General features: G+C 40.6%; 1 protein-coding gene across 1 annotated transcript; it reads right to left on the bottom strand.

Annotated features, from left to right (window-relative positions):
* Positions 1-280: 280 nt before the first annotated feature.
* Positions 281-20299, bottom strand: LOC145404643 (regulator of microtubule dynamics protein 1-like). Its single transcript, XM_080276164.1, has 6 exons — positions 20048-20299; positions 12169-12339; positions 4667-4918; positions 4215-4270; positions 1768-1905; positions 281-756 (listed from the first exon to the last, which is right to left on the bottom strand). The coding sequence occupies exons 1-6, from the start codon at positions 20186-20188 to the stop codon at positions 603-605; spliced, it is 912 nt and encodes a 303-aa protein (XP_080132290.1). The 5' UTR covers positions 20189-20299; the 3' UTR covers positions 281-602.
* Between the last annotated feature and the right edge of the window lie 412 nt (positions 20300-20711).

Here is a 20711-nt window from a genome sequence, read left to right on the forward strand (position 1 = left end):
CAGGCTGATGAATGAGGATATAAAGGAGCGTTGTGGTGTGGATGTGGATGTGATAGGAAGCGTTATGAGGAACACTCTGAGGTGGTTTGGCCATGTGGAGAGGATGGCGGGTGAAAGACTGACGAAGAGAGTGTATTTGAGTGAGGTGGAGGGGGGAAGAGGGAGGGGGAGGCCGAGGATGAGATGGAAGGATGGTGTGGAGAGGTATATGAGAGAGGGGGGGGGGTGAGTTGGGAGCAGGGCAGTGAAATGGCGGGGGACAGGGCGTCTTGGAGGCGATTTGTTTGTGGCCACCCCAAACGGGATTGAGGCGTCTGGCAATAGACAGATAGATAGATAGAAATACAGTATACAGAATATTGTACTCTAAGCAGTCACTAGTAGGCTACCACTTAAAAACACGTCTTTAAAGTGCATAAAAGTCTATGTGGCAACTAGTCCCCTTACACTGTTGCCAGACAAAAGGACTCACATCACACGAGCAGACTTGCAGCGAATTTATGCTGACGACTGTACATATAATTCAAATTTTTTGTAGGAAAACTGAACATCAACTGCTATAAACTAAACTGTAATGGACGGATGTACAGTACACAATATCCTCAGAGCTTTTTCAGAAGAGAGACTGCCTCAGCAACTGATTCCTGGTCATCTTGAGTCTTGATGTTATAACTCTTGGTACGCTGAAGGTAATCTTTTGCTTCTTTCAGCTTTCCCAACTGCATGTAGCATTTCCCAATCATCAGCAAGTTCTTACTGCAATATTTTTTACAAAGAGGCTTCATTAATATTTAGAAAGGATATCATTAGCATTATCAACATGTTTGCCACAAATGGATATGATGGTATGATCCTGAAGAATGTGATAAAGCAAAAGTCAAAAAAAGTGCCAGTGAAATGGGTCCTACAAACATTCACTCATCATTTGCCATCCTGACCTTTGATCCTACTTGGCAGGATCCACAAAACAATGAAACTACAAAAGCAGGAAAACAAGCAACAGCATGCTCATTAAAATGTGCCAAACAGTCACTCAAAATTTAAGCCTTTCTGCCTTTCTTACTCCACATTTTTCACAAATCGCACTACACTTCTTATCCTATCCACTCTACACATTCCACACACATTCCTCAATTCTCTCTCATCATTCAAGCCTCTGAAATGCTCAGTTCCACTCAACATTTACGTTTTTGTTTTGAGAGGAGCAACCATGCTAGTATGTGCAGGTCACCTTATGGCAGCTCTCCATGTATTATGATCTCTTGCCATTCTGTTCAAACCTCTAGCCCAGATGTCTCCACACAGGACCTCACCACAGATCTTGTTGTTCTGCCTATGGCCATTCTTCCCCTCCACATTCATATCTGTGACCCTCCCCAGCAAGCCCACCTCCTGTCCTCCCTTCAACATGTTTAAACTAACTCAGTCTACCACCACCTCTAATACCGTATTTCTTACGCAAAATCTCTCTTGCAGCGCCAGGTGAGACCTTACTCATCCACCTTAACATTCTCATTTCTGCATGTATCCTCTCTTGCAATCCACGTTTCACTGTAATATAGCATAACACACTTCTGTAGTATATGCTTCATTTCATTATATTGCTTTTCAAGTGCCTGTGGGATGAAGATAAAGTGAAGTCTCTCAAAATGCCAGTGCATCACATGCTAATTCATCCTTTCACTTACAATCATCTCATCCAGTACTCATACTGAAGAAAGCAAAGAAAATAACTGTAGTTCATTCAATGGGTACTATATAAATTACCTGTAGAAATTTGGGTCCAACTCCTCAGCAAGAAGAAAGTGTTCAAGAGCCTCTTCAAAGGTGGCAGATGGAGGTGTGGCAAATATAACAGAAGCAATGTTTCGCTGATACCATGGGATGCTGGCAACATTGAAGTACCTAGAAGACCAGCCAAAGAAGTACAACAACTGGATGATGTTAAAAAAGCTATTCCTTGTTATCTTGTAACCACTAACAGTAGCTGTACAGTATCTTCTTTATAATTGTAGTGTTATATATATTTATAAAAAAAAAAAAAAAGTCAAAAGTTGCCATCCATGTCACTTGATATTAAGAAACATGACGAAGGAGTTCCAGAATATAGGATCACAGAAACCAGACTGCATTATGCAGCTTTAAACTGAGGAAATGTACCACTGCTGTACAGATTTAACAGTGCCTCAGGGAATCATTATAAAGAATGAAAGTTAAGTGTTACCAATCATGTCAAACTAGTGTGCTGCACTCGTCATTTCGTTCTGCATTGTTTATAGGGGCCCCAACATGCTTGCATGCATCGGACTTGGCTACCTGATGGCAGCTCTCCACACTGCTTGATCTCTGGCAACATCCATACTCAGTCCCTTATCCCTGAGGTCACAATCTACAACCTTGTCCCAGGTCTTATTCGGTCTGCCTCTCACAATCCAACCCCCGACATTCATACTTCTCACCTTCTACAACCAACTGTCGTCCTCCATCCTCTCAGCATACCCAAATCATCTTAATCTACCCCTCCTCATCACAATGCCAATATATTCCATTCTCATTCCAGGCTCACTGAAAAAGATATGAGGTCTCTAGAAAAAGTAGACTTGTAATACCTGAGGTCCTCACACTGTACAGGGTGAAAAATTCTGATATTCTGAGGAAAAGTAATAGGAATGAGATGTGGCAGGAGAAAAGTATGAGAGGAATATTCATCAAACATGTCACTTTTCAAAGCAACAGATGCTACTCTTTCAGGTTACCAATGCAAAGTTACAGTACCACACACACAGATGGTAAGGACACAGGGTTGCAATGCAGAATGACAAATTAGATAAGTGTCTGAATAATTACTAAGTGCGAGACTGGCAAAGGAAGAACAGTGGTTAAAAGGACGATTTATGCTTGGACGAGTAACTGAGTCTTCCGTCATGGCCATCATCCCCCTAAAGGAGAATTCCTGGGAGAAAGTATGGGGCCTGTTGGACAGATTCAGATATATTGCAAAAACTGTACTGATCCCTAACTGGGCTGGCAAGCCAAAGAAATATGGAACACTCAGAACAATGGAATTATGTTTTAATGTTTGAAAGCAAAAGTACAAGAGGTGAATGGAACTGTGCAGCCCAGGTATGAAGAGATTAATTTCATCTGTTTGTTGTGTGTTATCTACGTTCAGAAAATGAATAAGTAAGTCACCACTAATTGCATATATGGACCTACCACCACAGGCCATCCATGAAGACAAGGTAATGACATTAGGGGAAGATTCCCTTCACACACAGCTGGAAAGATGTGGATGGCAGAATAACAGTGTGGCCAAAACAATACAACCCTCACTCTAGAAGCCATAAACTGCCACAACTCCACACATCTTTGTTATATGCATAACACATTTTAAGTGGTAGTGTTCCATGACTGCATTGATCTGGCTTCACCTGATGGCTGCTTTTCAAACTACAGTCTCCTGCAAAATTCTTATCAGCCCCTACCCTTGATGTCGTTTCTCATGATGTTTTTCTTGATATACCTAAAGGGGCTGTCCTTTCCCTGTTCAGGTCTGTACTGTGCTTCACCAGTTACTTTCACACATTTTCTCAACCAGTCTAATCTACCTCACCCTGTTACTGTGTGCCATCTCACATTCTCAATGCTCAAGCAACCTTAACTGTACATGATGCACTGTTCCTAAATGTGGTAGTATGTATTCACCTCTTCATTTTCAATTCAGTATGCTCAAGTTTCCAATATCTTCTAAACTATCATACAATGCTCATGAGGTGATGTGCATGGGTAGGCTGAGGTGATTTGGACATGTGGAGAGAATGTATGAGAATAACTGAGTGAAACATGGCATGGACCTGAACATAGGGCTAACTTCTTAAAGCAAGCCAAGAAAACAAGGGATTAGGTCCTGCGAGGGGACCTCAGGGTACAGGGACTTTAGTTTAATGATTTAGGGGACAGTGGAGCTTGGAAGGCAGCCATTAGATAAAAAAAAAATGGGTTTACCAAGTAAACATATAAAACTACGAAATAAAAGTGTATAAATCAAAGTAGAGTATGAACATTTAAACAGCTGTAGAAGTGAAATACTGTATATTGTTTCTAAGAAATCAGTTTCCTGAATTTGAAACTGAAGTGCAAAGTACCGTACAGCATTTTGTGGTAAAAAGAAAATGAATACAACAGTTCTCCCTGAAAAAGAATTGTTTTCTTACCACAAGCCAAGGATGTGTCTTGAAGTGCCATCTGTTGGATTCAGTTCACAAGCTTTCTGTGAAATTTCAAAACAATTTGATATCAATAAAAACTGTTGAAAGATGTTCACTAATAAACCATACTGGGAGATACATATCTTGTAATAACAGTGTGTTTTCTACCTAATAACCTCATAAATTTATGTGTCTGTACTGTACAAAGCTATGTTTACTTTAACTACCTGTATTGGAAATGGTACAATGAATGCCAGTGTTTCCGAGATTACTGAATTATCAGAACCGTAAGTAAATGCTGTCAACATAAGCAAAGTGCTGTGATAAATGTTAGTCACTGCTTTTACCATATCTACAAAAACATTAACTGTCAGGAATACAAATGCCTTACAAAGGTATACAGAAATGAAGTTCAGTGGTAACTTTGAGCCATGAAACCAGTTAGATTGCAAACTCACCATCATATGTTCCTTGACATTGTAAGATTGAGCAATTCTGGCCTTTGTGCCCTCATAGCCATAAACAATATCCAGCAAGATGGACATCCACTTGTGCACTGCAAAGTTGTTAGGGTTGATGGTCAATGCTGCTTCAACATGATCCAGTGCCTCCCTATAAAGAATCTTCTTTTCAGCCTCAGTTGCTGCTGCCTTTGCCCTTTCATATGTTGCTCGACCAAGCCTCCACAGGATCTCGGCATCTTTTGAGTGCTGATAATAAGCCTCCATAACTAAACTTTGTACAGCAATATTACTGTACTTAAACAGCATATCCTCATACCATAAAAATATTTGCACTAAACCTTGGCATGCATATTCATCAAAATTAACTCTCAAACTTTTGGCTATCTACAGCCAGACACCTTAATCCCGTAAGGGGTGGCCGTAAACAAATAGCCTCCATGTCGCCCTGTCCCCTGCCATTTTGCTGCCCTCCCACCAGCTCACATATTCCTCTGTCATATACCTCTCCACTCCATCCCTCCATCTCATCCTTGGTCTCTCCCTCCCTCTTCCCCCTCCATCTCACTCACATATGCTCTCCTCATTAGCCTCTCACTTTCCATCCTTTCCCCATGGCCAAACCACCTCAGTGTATTTCTCCTAACACCACACATCTATATTCACATCACAATGTTCCTTCACTTCCTCATTTGTCAGTCTGTCTATGTAACTCCACATGCTCTTCTCAAATAACTCATTTCCACTGCTCTCACTCTTGACCTGCGTCCTTGCAACAAGGTCCAAGCTTCACTTCTATATGTCAGAGTTGGTATAACAATACTGTCCTGCAGCAGCATTTCTACTTCCATGCTGACATCCCTATTTCTTACCACTGCTTTCAAAGAACCAGTAACCTTTCTCCCCTGTTGCACCCTTTCAAGCACTTCATTCTCCAAACTTCCATCCTCACTCATCACACTATCCAAATACTTAACTGCACTCACACTTTCCATTCTCTTACCATCCAACCTCACTGTGCCTTCAGTTACTTCATTTCTCTCGAAAACCACAGGTTTACTCTTCCCTACATTCGCCTTTAGATTCTGTTTCTTACACACTCTTCCAAACTCATTCACCATGCCTTGCAGTTCCCCTTTCTCTTCACTTAACAATAAAGCATCATCTGCAACCAACTGAACAGGAAGTTCTCAAACACTGCCCTCTCTCATTTGGTCACTTCAACATTCACTGCCCTACCTTGTATCTCTTTTATAACTCCATCCATATACAGGTTGAACAACCATGGAGACATGACACATCCCTGTTTCAATCCAACATTCAGACAGAAAAATTCACTTAGTTCACCATCCACACACACTGGAGTCCTAGCGCCCTCATACATACTTTTCACGTTATTCAACAGCTTCCCATTTACTCCATGTATTCTTCATATTCTCCACATTCCTTGTCTATCCACTCAGTCATATGCTTTCTTCAAATCCATGAAGGCCACATACAGCTTCTTTCCCTCCTCTAGAAACTTTTTTACTAAAGTCCTTAGGATGAATATCTGATCTACACAACCTCTTCTCTTCCTAAAACCTTCCTGTTCTTCTCCAACTAATTCACCTGTTATTTCCCCAACTCTGTCAGTAAGTATCCTACCATATACTTTTCCTATTACACTAAGACAAATACCCCTATGACTACCACACACTTCATTTTCCCCTTTTCCACTAAGTACTACGGTCTATCTATCTATCTATCTATAGCCTGACGCCCTAATCCCGCAAAAGGGTGGTCGCAGACAAAACACCTCCAAGTCGCTCTGTCACCCACCATTTGCCTACCCTCCCCCCAACTCGCCCCCCCCTCCCTCATATACCTCTCAACTCCATCCCTCCACCTCATCCTCGGTCTACCCCTCCCTCTCCCTCCCTCCACCTCACCTACATACACCCTCTTAGTCAGTCTTTCATTCTCCATTCTCTTCACATGTCCAAACCACCTCAGTGTATTTCTCCTAATCTTCTCAACCACATCCACATCCACCCCACAACGTTCCTTCACTTCTTCATTTGTCAACCTGTCCCTCCATGTCACTCCACATGCTCCTCTCAAGTAACTTATTTCCACTGCTCTCACTCTTGACTTGTTTCCCTCTTGCAAGGTCCACGCCTCGCTTCCATACGTCAGGGTAAGGATCACAGTACTATCATGCAGTGACTTCTTAACTTCCATACTCACCTCCCTATTTCTCATCACTGTTTTCAGTGTACCAACAACCTTCCTTCCCTGCTGTACCCTTTCACGCACTTCATCCCCCAAAGTTCCATCCTTACTCATCACACTACTCAAGTACAGTAGGCTCGCCCAGTGCATGTCATCACAGTGCGCAAATCGCACTGTGCGCGAGTGACCAAAAATCATAACGAAAAAACTTGAATGTGCAAGTTTACCCCACAAAACACGAGGTAGAGGCAAGAAGTGGCTTAGAAACGCCATTTTCCATCAGTACGCGACCCCCCCCCCACAAACAAAGTGCCGATAGTGACCTAGGGGCTCATGGGGAAGGTGCTCAAGAGGAGTCTACAATAAGATATCGCCAATAACAGCTTCAATAATAACGTTTTCGGCAATAACAGTAAGTTAGAATAGATACCCAGTTTCTATAATAATGATGTTTATTTCGTGAATACCAAGTTGTTATACTGCCAATACGTCCATAACAAGATGAAAAATGAAACAAACATGCAAGAAGAGATGAAGGAAACTGCCAAAAATGTGAGCAGTAGCGAGGAGAGGGAGGATCCTCCCCTCACCACCTCCTCAAAACTCGCCCACTGCCGTCCTCCACTGCCCCACCTGTCTCAACAGCCGCCTCCCTCTCCACCTTCACAGCCCCACCTGACTCACCTGCTTCACCTGGTATACCTGCAACCCCCACCATAATGACTGTTGCTGCATTCTGGAAGAAATGTAACATTCAACAGGCCGCAAATTTCTTCGTCAAAGCCTGGAATAATACAACATTGGCAACCGTTAAACAAGTGTTGTGCGGCCGGGGTGGTGGCGGGGGCACTGTAAGTGCGTTGCCACGCCTCAGAACCCCTGTTGTTTAAGTCCATCAGGCCTGTTGTCTACTGCTGTTTAGGTGACTGCCCATATTTTTGTTCATTCATTCATTGCCAGACGCCATGTATCCCAGACGGGGTGGCCAATGGCTTAGAGTTAATTGTTTTACAGGGAGGAGCACTAATCCTCCACCAACCCCACTTGACACATAGGGATGCCAACAGCATCTGGTGTTCCCAGGCGGTCACCCATCCAAGTACTAACCAGACCCAACGTTGCTTATCTTCGCTGATCGGACGGAAAGCGGTGTACTTTTTTGTTATTGCAGCTATATCTGTAGTACAGTACAAGGGCTGAAAACTCTGACCTTTTTTATGCCTCTAAGGGCCAAAAAAATGTCCAGATATTAGGGGGTACCGCCCATATGTAATTTTTCCCGTAAGATTATGTATTCCCAGTACTCGAATTCCCAGTGCACGAGGTCGTGGACCGCCCAATCTCTTGCGCACTGTGCGAGCCTACTGTACTTGAATGCACTCACATTCTCCATATCCTTACCATCCGACCTCACTGCACACTCTGTGACTTCATTCCTCTCAAGCACCATAACTTTACTTTTGTTTACATTAACTTTCAGATTCCTCCTCCTACACACTGTTCCAAATTCATTCACCAAACCTTGCAACTCCCATTCATCTTCACTCAACAATACTGTATCATCAGCAAACAGCAACACTAAGTACTATTGTACTTAGTATAATTTACTGCCTATGTAATTCAATAATCCTCCTGAACTCTGCCTGTTTGTCCTCCCCTTTACAGATGGCATGCATCACCCATCAATCCAAACATTCATATCCCTCTTCTAACTTTAATGCTGGAATTAACAGCACTTTCCATCTTTCAGACATACAACAGTCTTTCTTATTCCTTTTTACTATAAAAAAGAAACAACCAAAGGTTGTGAGCCTACTGAAGGCATCTCTTCCTTGGAAATTTAAACAAAACAAGGCCAAATAAACAGGGTTGGCAAAAAATATATATATATATACATACCTAATAATGGAAGGCCCAATTAAATTATAATTACGCAATGATAATTTTACACAATGAGTTGGATGAGGGGGATGATCATGTTTTGACTTGTTTGTCTGTTAGCCCTGGGCTGCCTGCTACATTGTAAGACATGTTTCAACATGACAGCACACCTTATGAGTTGACACAGAGATCAGAGATCGGTGCACAATGCACAGTAGTAGGAGATGGACTCATTTCCTTTGCTGCTACAACACAGTAATAGGAAAAGGACTCATTTCCTTTGCTGCTACAACTTTCTTTGGTAATTTTACACTTACATTTCACATTCTTCTTACACGTGAAGAATCACTTCCACAAGCAAATGTACATCCCATCTTAACAGTAATAATAGCCTTGGAGTAACAAATCTATCAAACAGACCTGTGATCAAAAAGTAGCAATGTTTATAATAAATTTCTTGAGATGATTGAGATTTGGTAATAATAGGAGACAACCTAACCTAGCACAGGCCTAACCTAAGTACTGATATATAACAAATTTACCCTAATCCTCACTAAGCAAAAACCATATCTATGAAAAACAAACTTACTAGAAATCCTAAAAGGTTACAAAATTAGCTAATGCTGGATATAAAGTTTACGTTCACTGGATAATTGCCTGAGGAAATTTGCCTTTTATTCAAACTACAGTACAGGTATTAAGATTTGTTTTCCCCAACTTTAAGCACAGTTATCCACGTTTACATTCATTTACGTTACACTGAATTTATGTGATTAAATACATTATTATTTTTTTTTTTTGGGGGGGGGGGAAACAGTAGTGGGTAAATTTTTCTTAAGTGGATTTTATTGAAAAAACCTAGGTGGGCAAAACTAGGTCACCCACTTTGGTGCTAACCCAGTAAATAAAAATTCGTTCACTCTGAGATGCCCAGAAACACTTAAATTAAAAGAGTGGGTTTCATAGGTAATGGGCAAGACAAATTGAGGAATGCAGAGTGGACCAGTCTGTACTAGAAAGGCTAAGAATACCAGTTAACTTTACTTCAGGGGGTTGAGCAGAAACGTGGTGTTGCACTATAGGGGTTCTGTATGCATGCTGTAGTGGGAGGAATGCAAGCAAAATTTTCAAAAAAGCAGTGACTACTTAAACATAGCAATAAAACACCAGAAAGAGAGAGATGCAACACTGTAGTAACAAGAGGCTGAAGGACGTCAGTCTCAGAAGGTCGTTGATGAAACAAAAATCTTGTGACCAAGGTTTCAATCACCACTGTCCAGACATTTCTCAAATTCACATGAGGAGATGAGAACTGATCATATGAAAAGCCTACGACCTCCATAGTTTCAAACTATATTCCCAAGCATCTTTCAGATTCATACAAGAGAAGGGAGGTTGATGAATGGAAAAATCTACAACAACTATACATGAGATGGCCAAGCATCTCTCAAATTATATGATACTGATTTTAACTTTCATTCAAGTTTCTTCTGAAGGGACAAACTGCGCAGCATCACCTCCCACCCCACCATTTCTTATTTTCGTTAGCGTTCTTTCATTTTTAATATTCACATCTTTCCAGTTTCCTTTTTTCAGAGTGGTTCACTTTTGCATACATTCCAAATTCTTCATTTACACATTTCTTCACTGTCCCTGCTAATCACTGTCCCTGCTAATCACTGTACACCTCTCTCTCAGTAAACTGTACCAAAATCACCCCAAGATATGCTAGATGTTGCAAAAACATTGCGACACTGACCAAATACAATGTGGGATGAATAGCTGAGGGACCCTACAGAAAGCCTAATCCTTGACTGCTCACTCCCTTCTGTCTGCAGTTTTTGAGAAAAACTCTTCAATGGATGTCAATGAAATTTTCTAATGGGCATCCATGGATGCCAACTGTTGTTCATAAAGGGTCAATAGGCCAAAATTTTCCTAACTGGATCTGAAATGAAAAAAGTGGGCCTTCTTCTGAACACGGTTGATATGACCTAAATAAATGGATGTACTTGAAGTTATATGAAATGATCACTGAACTCATTTGCTCCAAATTAGCTCATGCCAGAAAATCATAAGCCATTACAGCTGTTGTCTTTTGACAATTTGCTGGCTGAGGGTTACGCTGGCACTATACACAAAACCGATCAATGAATCCATTTATTCTAAATCCAATTTCTAATTCACTGACCCTCTCTTTTCCATGTTTTGTTCATTCTTTATCTTTCACTCGGCACAAGCCTCTCTCAATTTTCTTCAAGCTCCTCTAAACTTCAGTTTACACACAACACAGACATATGATCAGAAAATCCTTCACACAGTCCTCTCTCAACTCTTCAGTACCAAAGTCACCAAGGCATCTTTCTCTCTTATACACACAGAATTACGCTGATACCTTTTATCACTCACTCAGGTCTCTTCATACTTTGAAGTTACATATTTCTGTGTCTTTACAGCATAATGTACATACATTCAACCAATTTTCCCAATCACACTGCATATCCTTCAGCTGACATTCATCATAATTTTCCCCAGGGTTAGTTTAAACCATGGTTTAAACCAAGCAAAAAAGTTTTGTTTTTGTTTTTTAAACTACAGGCATATCCTGGTTTAATGATGTAACTGTGTTCGAAACTCGCCATGTTAATCACCACAGGGAGAAAACAGGAGTGTAATGGGATCTATAAATGCCCCCTTTGCCCAGAGGCATAATGGGGGTCCTCCGTTTGGTTCAGTGTTAACATTCACACATTTGGAGTGTGGAGGCCTGAAAACGAATCTCGGTCAGACTAGTGATTAATTTGTTAAGTTTCATTTCAGTTATTACAATGGGTCAAACAAGTATGTTTTATTAAAGGGACATGCTTTAGCTTTCATCTTAAGTATAATGGGCAGTAGAGCTGGATATTCCTCTTCTGCCAGAAACATTGCTTTATCATCTTCCTCTTCTGTAATGCATTTCAAGTCCTCTTGGAAACAGGGATCCAACAAATATGCATGAAGATAATTATCAGTAATTGTTTGACCATATTATTTTCATTTTTTGTGTTTGGAAATTAAAGGCTTGCTAAATCCTTCTTTATATCTGTGAGTAACTGCATGTCAAACTGATATACATAAGGATAGAATTGCTGGAACAAAAAAGAATAACATTAAATATAAGTGAAACAAAATGAAAAAAAAAAAAAAACTAGTTTAACATGGTTTTGGGGTAAAAAAAAAAAAAAAAAAAAAAAAAAAAAAAAAAAAAAGGTTTTCACCAACCCTGATTTTCCCCTTGCACTCCAAAACAATTACATCATGCACACGGAAAATATGAACGTAATGTTGCCACAAACACAACACACACCTTACACAGTGCACTATCAAAATGCTGCCTTAGCTAAAAAATTTAATGAACTTACCCTATGATCATAAAGCAGATCATATATATCCTGGAACTTCAAGGCATCATAAAGCTCATCAGCCTGGGCCAGAAGTTTGTCAGTAGTGTTGGGTGCTGCTGACAACACATCAAGGCAACACCCTGCTACAACCCCAGCTACCACTCCTGTGGCTCTAACACTAATACCTGGCTAAAATAAAACAGGATACATTAGGACAAAATTTTCATGATGATCTCAATCAGCAGCTACAATCTACCTGATAAAGATTATGAACTTTAACAGATGTGCTATTAACACTAATTCTCTATGACAAAGTCAGATGACTATAACTGTCTGCCATTAGCTAGCTGAAAAAAGTACCCTGTTATCACATATATAAGAGGGTTACTATCATCATCACTATATGTGGGAAAATTTTTCAAACAGACAAATAAGTACATGTGAACCGTGTGCCTGTAAATACAGTACAGGCACTCTGTATGATAATACAACCAGTAAATAACTTAGGCCTATTTGGGGAGAATATCAATTCCCTTATGAATCAGTACATTATATATAAGAGTTGTTATTATTTATAATATATGCTGTCATTATTAAATCTACAACAATGGCACCACTGACTACACTATTCATATTCATCTGTTCATCACTGAGGAAGAGAATATGTTACCGGTACTCGTAATTAACATAACCCTATCAACAATTCATTGTTCAACAGATGCACATGGAGTGGTATGTTCCAGCTTGCAGGATTTATCTTTGTCATAAAAAATGGTTAACAGTATATACTATAATGAAGCATAATTATATTCCAAAATATCAAGGATATATCTGCTGTTACCATAAATTACCGTATATGTTCAATGGGACTTTGTATGTTCCACACCAGAGATAAGTAGCCACCCTGGTATTGGTAGCTACATTATATACCACTGGCCAGTAGGTGGGATAGGGTATATGGCCTGGGTAAGTATTACAAAAAAAAAAAAAAACAGTAAACTGATCAATCAATACATTCCACATTATTATTTTTCTTTTCTGAGAATGAATTGCTCACACATCTCACGTGGAAGTGGCCTACTGTATGCCTATGCCTGACAACATACGTAAGCCCAGTAATTATTCAGTATACATCAGTAAACAAAGTACAGTATCCACATCAATAATTCATAAATCAATAAGGATTTATGCTACTAATATGATCAAGAACTTCCAGAGTGTAGGAAGTGAACCAAATGTGGCATGACAGAGGCTTGCTGTGATGTTCTCTTTTCCTGAGAGGAAGGATGGAACTTGAATGTATTAACCGATGAGGTCTTATATTATAGAGAAACTGGGAGCATCTGAAGTGAAACCGGAAAAAATATATATAGAGTATATATCTATAAGCTGTTGAATGCTGTGAAGAGTATGTATGAGGGTGCTAAGGTTGCAGTGGGTGTGGATGGTGAACTGAATGAATTTTTCTATTTCAGTGTTAGACTGAAACAACGATGTGTCATGTCTCCTCGGTTGTTCAATCTGTCCATCAATGGGGTTTTATTAGAGACACAAGGTAGGGCAGTAGATGGTTGCTGCAGCCCTAATGAGAGAGGGCAGTGTTTGGAAATTTCATGTTCTGCTGTTTGCTGATGATACTGTACTGTTAAGAGAGGATGTGGTTTGATGAATGAGTTTGGGAGAGTGTGTAGGAAATGGAATTTAAAGGTGAATGCAGAGAAAAGTTTTGATCTCCGAGAGAAATGAAGTTACTGAATGTACAGTAAGGTTGGATGATGAGGAAATGAAAAATGTGAGTGCATTTAGGTGCTTTCTTTTTTTTTAACAACAACAACAACAACAAGAGGATGCAAAATCAAATGAATAAAAAAAAAAATCAATCAAAACACCAGATTATAGGTGTCCTCCATTCATTAAAAAATCTGTAACAATTGGACTTGAACAGCCTTAGGTTGAAGTTTGGGGAGAAGCCACTCTGGGGAAGTGGGTTCCAAAGACATGCAGTACACGGAACAGAAGAATTCTGATAGGCAGAAGTTCTGCAATATGGCAGCGTGGCAGTCCAGCCATGACTACTACCAGATGCCCGTGTAGCGTGGGGGAAGGCATGGAGAAGTGGTACAAAGGATGCAACTTTGTCTGAGCATTTGCCATAAAAATATCTGTAGAGATATGCAAGGGAGGCAACATTCCTCCTTACCTGTTGAGGGATGTAGTTCATTTGTAACAGTAAGATTATTAATAATTCTGACAGCTCTGTTCCAAATTTTGTACTGTTGTTTTAGTGCAACCTCTCCACATCCACTCCACAAAGGTGAGCAGTATTCCAGCTGAGAGCATACATGACTCTTGTAAATTATAGCTAGCTGCTCATCACCGAAGAAGTTATGGACTCTGTACACTAATCCAAATTTCCTTGAAGCTGTTTTAACTAGTGATCTAACATGCGAGATCCAGTTGAGGGCATTGTTAAGTGATACACCAAGAATTTCAATATTTTTAGAGATAGGAATATTAATAGCATTGAAGGTAATATACAAATCAGGCAATCTCTATCTATCTATCTATTGCCAGATGCTTTAATCCCATAAGGGGTGGCCACAAGCAACTAGCCTCCATGTCGCCCTGTCCCCCTCCATTTCATTCCCCTGTTCCCAGCTCACACCCCCCTCCCTCATATACCTCTCCACTCCATCCCTCCATCTCATCCTTGGCCCCCCCTCCCTCTACCACCAACCTTTCAGTTAACAGACAATATCTGTCTCTTAATACCAGTAGGCTATACTGTAGATATTTGGTTTTCCTTGCATTAAATGAAAGAATGTTATTTTGTCCCCATTCAGTGACTTTATATAAGTCTTGATTTTTGGAATAGAAGAAGGGAAAGACGAGAGGAAGTAGTTGCAAGGAGAGTGGAAAGGTTGCAAGAGGATGAGAAAAATGCAGAGTATAAGAGAGAAGTGGAGGAACGATTGGGCAAATATGAATTGGAGCAGATAGGAGATGTGGAAGGTATGTGTAGGATATTTACAGAAGAAATATGTGCAGCATGTGATGTGGTGTGTGGAAGGAAGAGAAGACGGAGGGGGGTGCAAGGAACAGTGTGGTGGACTGAAGAGGTGAGACAAGCTGTGGCACAAAAGAAGAAAGCATACAATGAATGGATGAGCAATAGGGACGTGGAAGAAGTTGAGAGGCAGAAGAGAGAGTTATATGTAGAAAGAAAGAGAGAGGTGAAAAGATTAGTAAGAGAGAGTAAGAAGAGAGTGGATGAGGAATTTGGAAGGAATTTGAGTGTAAAGTGGAGGGAATGTAAGAAAATGTTCTGGAAAGAGGTGAAAAGAGTAAGACAGGGTGGAAGTGAAGTTAGCAGGGGAGTGAAAGATAAAAATGGTAGATTACTAGTGGAGAAGGGAGAAAAAGTGAGCAGATGGAGAGAACACTTTAAGGAATTGTTGAACATAGAGGATGGAAGTAGTACGAGTATAAGTGGCTGGGGAATGGCTGGGAGAAGGAGGGAGGTGAGAAGACAGGAAGAAATCAGTAGGATAGAAGTTGTGGAAGCAATGAAGAAAGTTAAATCGGGGAATGCCCCAGTAATTGATGGAGTGTGTGGTGAAACGCTGAAGCATGGGGGAGAGATAGTAGTAGAATGGATGTGGAAGATGTGCAGATTGGCCTGGGAGGAAGGTAGAGTCCCGGAGGATTGGAAGTCAGGTATAATTATTCCCTTGTACAAAGGAAAAGGGGAAAAAGAAGTGTGTGGTAATCATAGGGGCATTTGTCTTCTTAGTATAATAGGAAAATTGTATGGTAGGACACTTATTGACAGAGTTAGAGAAAGAACAGAGAAATTAGTTGGAGAAGAACAGGGAGGCTTTAGGAAGGGAAGAGGTTGTGTAGATCAGATATTCATTCTTAGATCTTTAGTGGAAAAGTTTCTAGAGAAGGGAAAAAAGTTGTATGCGGCTTTCATGGATTTGGAGAAAGCATATGACAGGGTGGATACACAAGGATTGTGGAAAGTGTTAAGAATATATGGAGTATATGACACGGTGGATAGACAAGGATTGTGGAAAGTGTTAAGAATATATGGAGTAGATGGGAAGTTGTTGAATGCTGTGAAGAGTCTGTACAATGGTGCGAAGGCTGCAGTGCGTGTGGATGGTGAACTAAGTGAATTTTTCTCTTTGAAAGTTGGGTTGAAACAGGGATGTGTCATCTCTCCATGGTTGTTCAATCTGTACATGGATGGGGTAATAAGAGGTACAAGGTAGGGTAGTGGATGTTGGAGTGGCCCTGGTGAGAGAGGATAGTGTTTGGAAACTCCCTGTACTGTTGTTTGCAGATGATACTGTGTTGTTGAGTGAAGACGAAAGGGAGCAGTAAGGCTTGGTGGATGAGTTTAGGAGAGTGTGTAAGAAACGGAATCTAAAGGTGAATGTAGGGAAGAGTAAAGTGATGGTCTTTGAGAGAGGTGAAGTCAGTGAATGTACAGCGAGGTTGGATGGTGAGGAATTGGAAAATGTGAGTACGTTTAAGTACTTGGGTAGTGTGATGAGTAAGGATGGAGGTTTGGAGGGTGAAGTGCTTGAAAGGGTACAGCAGGGAAGAAAGGTTGCTGGTTCTTTGAAAGCAGTGATAAGAAACAGAGAAGTGAGCAAGGAAGTGAAAAAGTTACTACATGACAGTATTGTGATACCAACTCTAACGTATGGAAGTGAAGCTTGGACGTTGTTGGAAGGACACAAGTCAAGAGTGAGAGCAGTGGAAATGAGTTATTTAAGAGGAGCCTGTGGAGTCACATGGAGAGACAGGCTGACGCATGAGGATATAAAGGAGCGTTGTGGTGTGGATGTGGATGTGACAGGAAGTGTTATGAGGAACACACTGAGGTGGTTTGGCCATGTGGAGAGGATGGAGGGTGAAAGACTGACGAAGAGAGTGTATGTGAGTGAGGTGGAGGGGGGAAGAGGGAGGGGAAGGCCGAGGATGAGATGGAGGGATGGGGTGAGGTATATGAGAGAGGGGGGTGTGAGTTGGGAGCAGGGCAGTGAAATGGCGGGGGACAGGGCAACTTGGAGGCGATTTGTTTGTGGCCACCCCAAACGGGATTGAGGCGTCTGGCAATATATAGATAGAGAGATAGATTTTTGGAGACTGCTGTACCGAGTTGTAAGCTAGAGAGATTAAACTTTGTGAATGGATGTTTAAATGTGAATGAACTGTGATGTGTTGAGTCATCAGCATATGACACGATGGGATTACGAGTGTCAGATAAGAGATCATTAATATGAATTACGAATAGGGCTGGAAGTTCTCATCAGCTGACTTACTCAGGCTAGCCTAACTGTAACTTCATCGGTCCTTCTGCCCTTTACTATATTGTATCTAAAGGATGTGGTTTGCACTACTTGCTTACTATACCGTACTTATCTCTAGACACAGTAAGAACATTGATATCATATAGCCTAGACATCACCTGATTAAATTTGAGAGTAAAGAGTGTGTGGTAGCTATTCATTATCTGTAAGTTTACCTGTGCAGCCTTATTTACTGATTTTACACAACCCAAACTTTTATTTATTTATCTTTGCTAAAGTTTGGGCAGGATGCCAAGGTTAATACTGCCAAAGTATGAAATTTTCCACAGTTCAGTGTAGTCTTGTGTAGGCTTAGTTTGTGCAATATCTGCAGTCTAGCCTAAATATGGTTGAAAAAATAATTACCATGAGGCCTTTATGCAGTGCAAGTTGCAAAGAAGAAGATATTATTACAGTTTCAGACAGACGTGCCTCTCAGTCTGGTTGGCTAGGCAGAGTCTGGTAAGTACTGTATTAGGTATGTTAGTATGGTTAAAGCTGTACCGGTATGTTAGTTCTTGTAGACAAGATTAGATAAAATTAGGTTGGAGTTGTTATTTAAAAAAAATAAATAAATTAAAAAAAAAAATAATAATAATAATAATGAGGACTGTCCAAAACTGCAAATTTACCACAAAGAGACTACCGGTAGACTAGTACTATAAACCCATTTAGGTAAACATACGCATTATTTGAGGCAGCAGAAGGGCCTTACGAATTTAATTATATTCCTCCAGTTTGTTTTCAGTTTTTTCTGACTATTTTGTGGGTGTAAATTACCTTTTCATGCTGAAAAATTTCCCATAGTTTTAATTGTCATGTTCCTTACCCATATATGGTTGTCTGTTTACAGCATAAATTTGTGATGGAGAATCTTACTCAACATACTGAAATGTGGATTTCATTCCCCAATTTCCCAATTGGATGCTAGGTTAGGTTGGGTTCCTTACCTATGAATAATTAATGGGAAATAAGAAATGAACTTCTTGTATGGTCCCACCTCAACGACATGATGCCCAAAGTATTTGTCATAATGGACTTGAATGTGGTTATTGTGTGTGCAGTGACTATTTCTTAGGAAGTCAGTTCTAACCATCAATCACTCGTATTGCAAACCAGTTGCCTTTAAGGTCATTCTCCAGTGGTCGGGCTTTGAGAGTTTTAAGGAGTGTCCTCTCAACTGGTTTGTGTTGAGTCTGAAGAACTTAGAGAAAGGAATGTCTTCACATCCATGGATAAGCTTGAATGTTTCGATCAAATCCCCTCTTTTCCTTCTGTCACTTAATGTCTAAGTCCGAGTAGCCAGCATCTCTCCTCATATGGTAATCCCTCCAGTCCTGGGTCAAGCTTTGTCGCTTGCCGCTGCACTCTCTCCAGTGTCTGGATATCTTTCACTAAATATGGCAACCAGCACTGCTCTTCATAGTCAAGACTAGGACATACCAAGGAGAGGTAAAGCGATACAAGCACTCCCTTGCTCAAGGCAGTGAAATTTCTTTTGATGACTCCAAGTCTACTGTTGGCTTTCGCTGCTACTTGTGCGACATGTGATGAAGCTTCATGTCCGATGCTATCAGGATTCCTAGATCTTTTTCTAAGGTGGATTTTTCAAATGTTTTCTTGCCCAGTTGATAATTGGCCCTAGAGTTTTTGTGTCCTATGTGCACTGTCTTACACTTGCCAGCGTTAAAGTTCAACAACCACTTGCCACTCCATTCGTCCAGTCTCTTCATGTCTCTCTGCATTGCGCTGATGTCTTCATCTGACCCGATAACACTGTATATTTTTGCATCATCTGTAAACAAGCGGGCTGTAGATTTCAAATTTGAGACCAAGTCATTGATATATATGATGAAGAGAATGGGTCTGAGCACAGATCCTTGGGGAACTCCATTCTCAACTGGGAGCCAGGCTGATGTCTCATTTCTGATGGAGACCTTGTGGGGTCTCTCCAAAAGAAAGCTCTTGATCCAGCCGAAGCCTTCTGTTTTTCTCATCGCTTCAAGCTTGATGCACAGTCTTTGGTGGAGGACCCTGTCGAAAGCTTTTCTCAGAATCAAACGAACTGACACCAGCACATTGGCTATGGTCTACTGCATTAATCAGGTCGTCCAGGTAGCAAAGCATATTTGCAGACAACTCCTGTTGCTTCGGAAGCCATGCTGTGTGTCACTGATCAGGTTGTTCCTTGTCACATTATTTACAATTTCTTGTCAAATGACACTCATTAATATTTTGGAGCCTATGCTAGTCAAGGGCACTGGACAGTAATTTAGTGGCTCAGATTATTTTAAACACTTAGGTTAGGTCAGATCCTTCCGCCATTCCGCTTGAAAAATAAAAGAAAATGACACAGTAGAACATAGCTAAAAACAACGGAGGAAAGAAATTTCGCAGGAAACGTTTATTTACTCCCCAGAAAAAATAAGAAAATATAAGACTATCAGGAACAACTGAGTTGGTGAGGTGCTTTTACTGCTTCAAATAAAGCGTAAGTTTATCCCCATTTGCAATGAAATGTATTCTTCGCTTACCCTTGAAGTCACTTTCGGCAACGGGATATACTTCAAGGCTGTACGTGATACATTTTTCGTCCCCAAAGCTGTCCCCAGAGAAACAACATCCACATACCGTACGGAAACTGCCCTCCTCAGGAACCCAAATAACTGCGTCATCGTTAATTCTCGTCAGTTCGGTCAGGCTTTGGTAAATTATTGGCAGACCAGTTCAGTAAGGCTACAGTAGAGAAGTAATTATATGGTAAAATAAGACGTTTCTTCCCGGCCCAGAAGTGCACCCTAGATACCACCCGAGTCGGAGTAAATGACAAAATCAGCTGATACAGTCTTCGTCAAACCCAAAAAGAAAAATAGTGCATCCGAAGTGCCGTCCCAGGCGTCCCCAAATTTAATAATATCATCTCATGACGGGTATGTTTTATCCCCTTACAAATCATGCATGGTTAAATTTGAAAATCACATAGGTTTCATTTTTTTTTTTTAAATGCCTCTGGTTTCAGAATTATGTAAAGTCAATCTCACTCTTCGTATTTTTTTTTTTATGGATCACTAACAACTCATTTTGCAAGGGAAATGTATTTTTTACTCATTAGTAAAAGTACATAATAAATTTGTTTTAAAATTTGACTAATGGAATCGTGAGGAAAACGCTACAGATAGAGTGATGTATCTGCCTGTG

Source organism: Coenobita brevimanus, chromosome 64, assembly GCF_032717465.1.
Source record: "Coenobita brevimanus isolate Jiangsu-jjx chromosome 64, ASM3271746v2, whole genome shotgun sequence".
In the NCBI taxonomy this organism is placed as follows: Eukaryota; Metazoa; Arthropoda; class Malacostraca; order Decapoda; family Coenobitidae; genus Coenobita; species Coenobita brevimanus.

Coding starts and splice junctions, on each gene's coding strand:
- LOC145404643 (XM_080276164.1), bottom strand. CDS start 20,188: ATGACGCAGTTATTTGGGTTCCTGAGGAGGGCAGTTTCCGTACGGTAT. Junction 4,919..12,168: donor ATCTGCTTTATGATCATAGG/GTAAGTTCATTA, acceptor GCTTATTATCAG/CACTCAAAAGATGCCGAGAT. Junction 757..1,767: donor TTGGACCCAAATTTCTACAG/GTAATTTATATA, acceptor AAAATATTGCAG/TAAGAACTTGCTGATGATTG.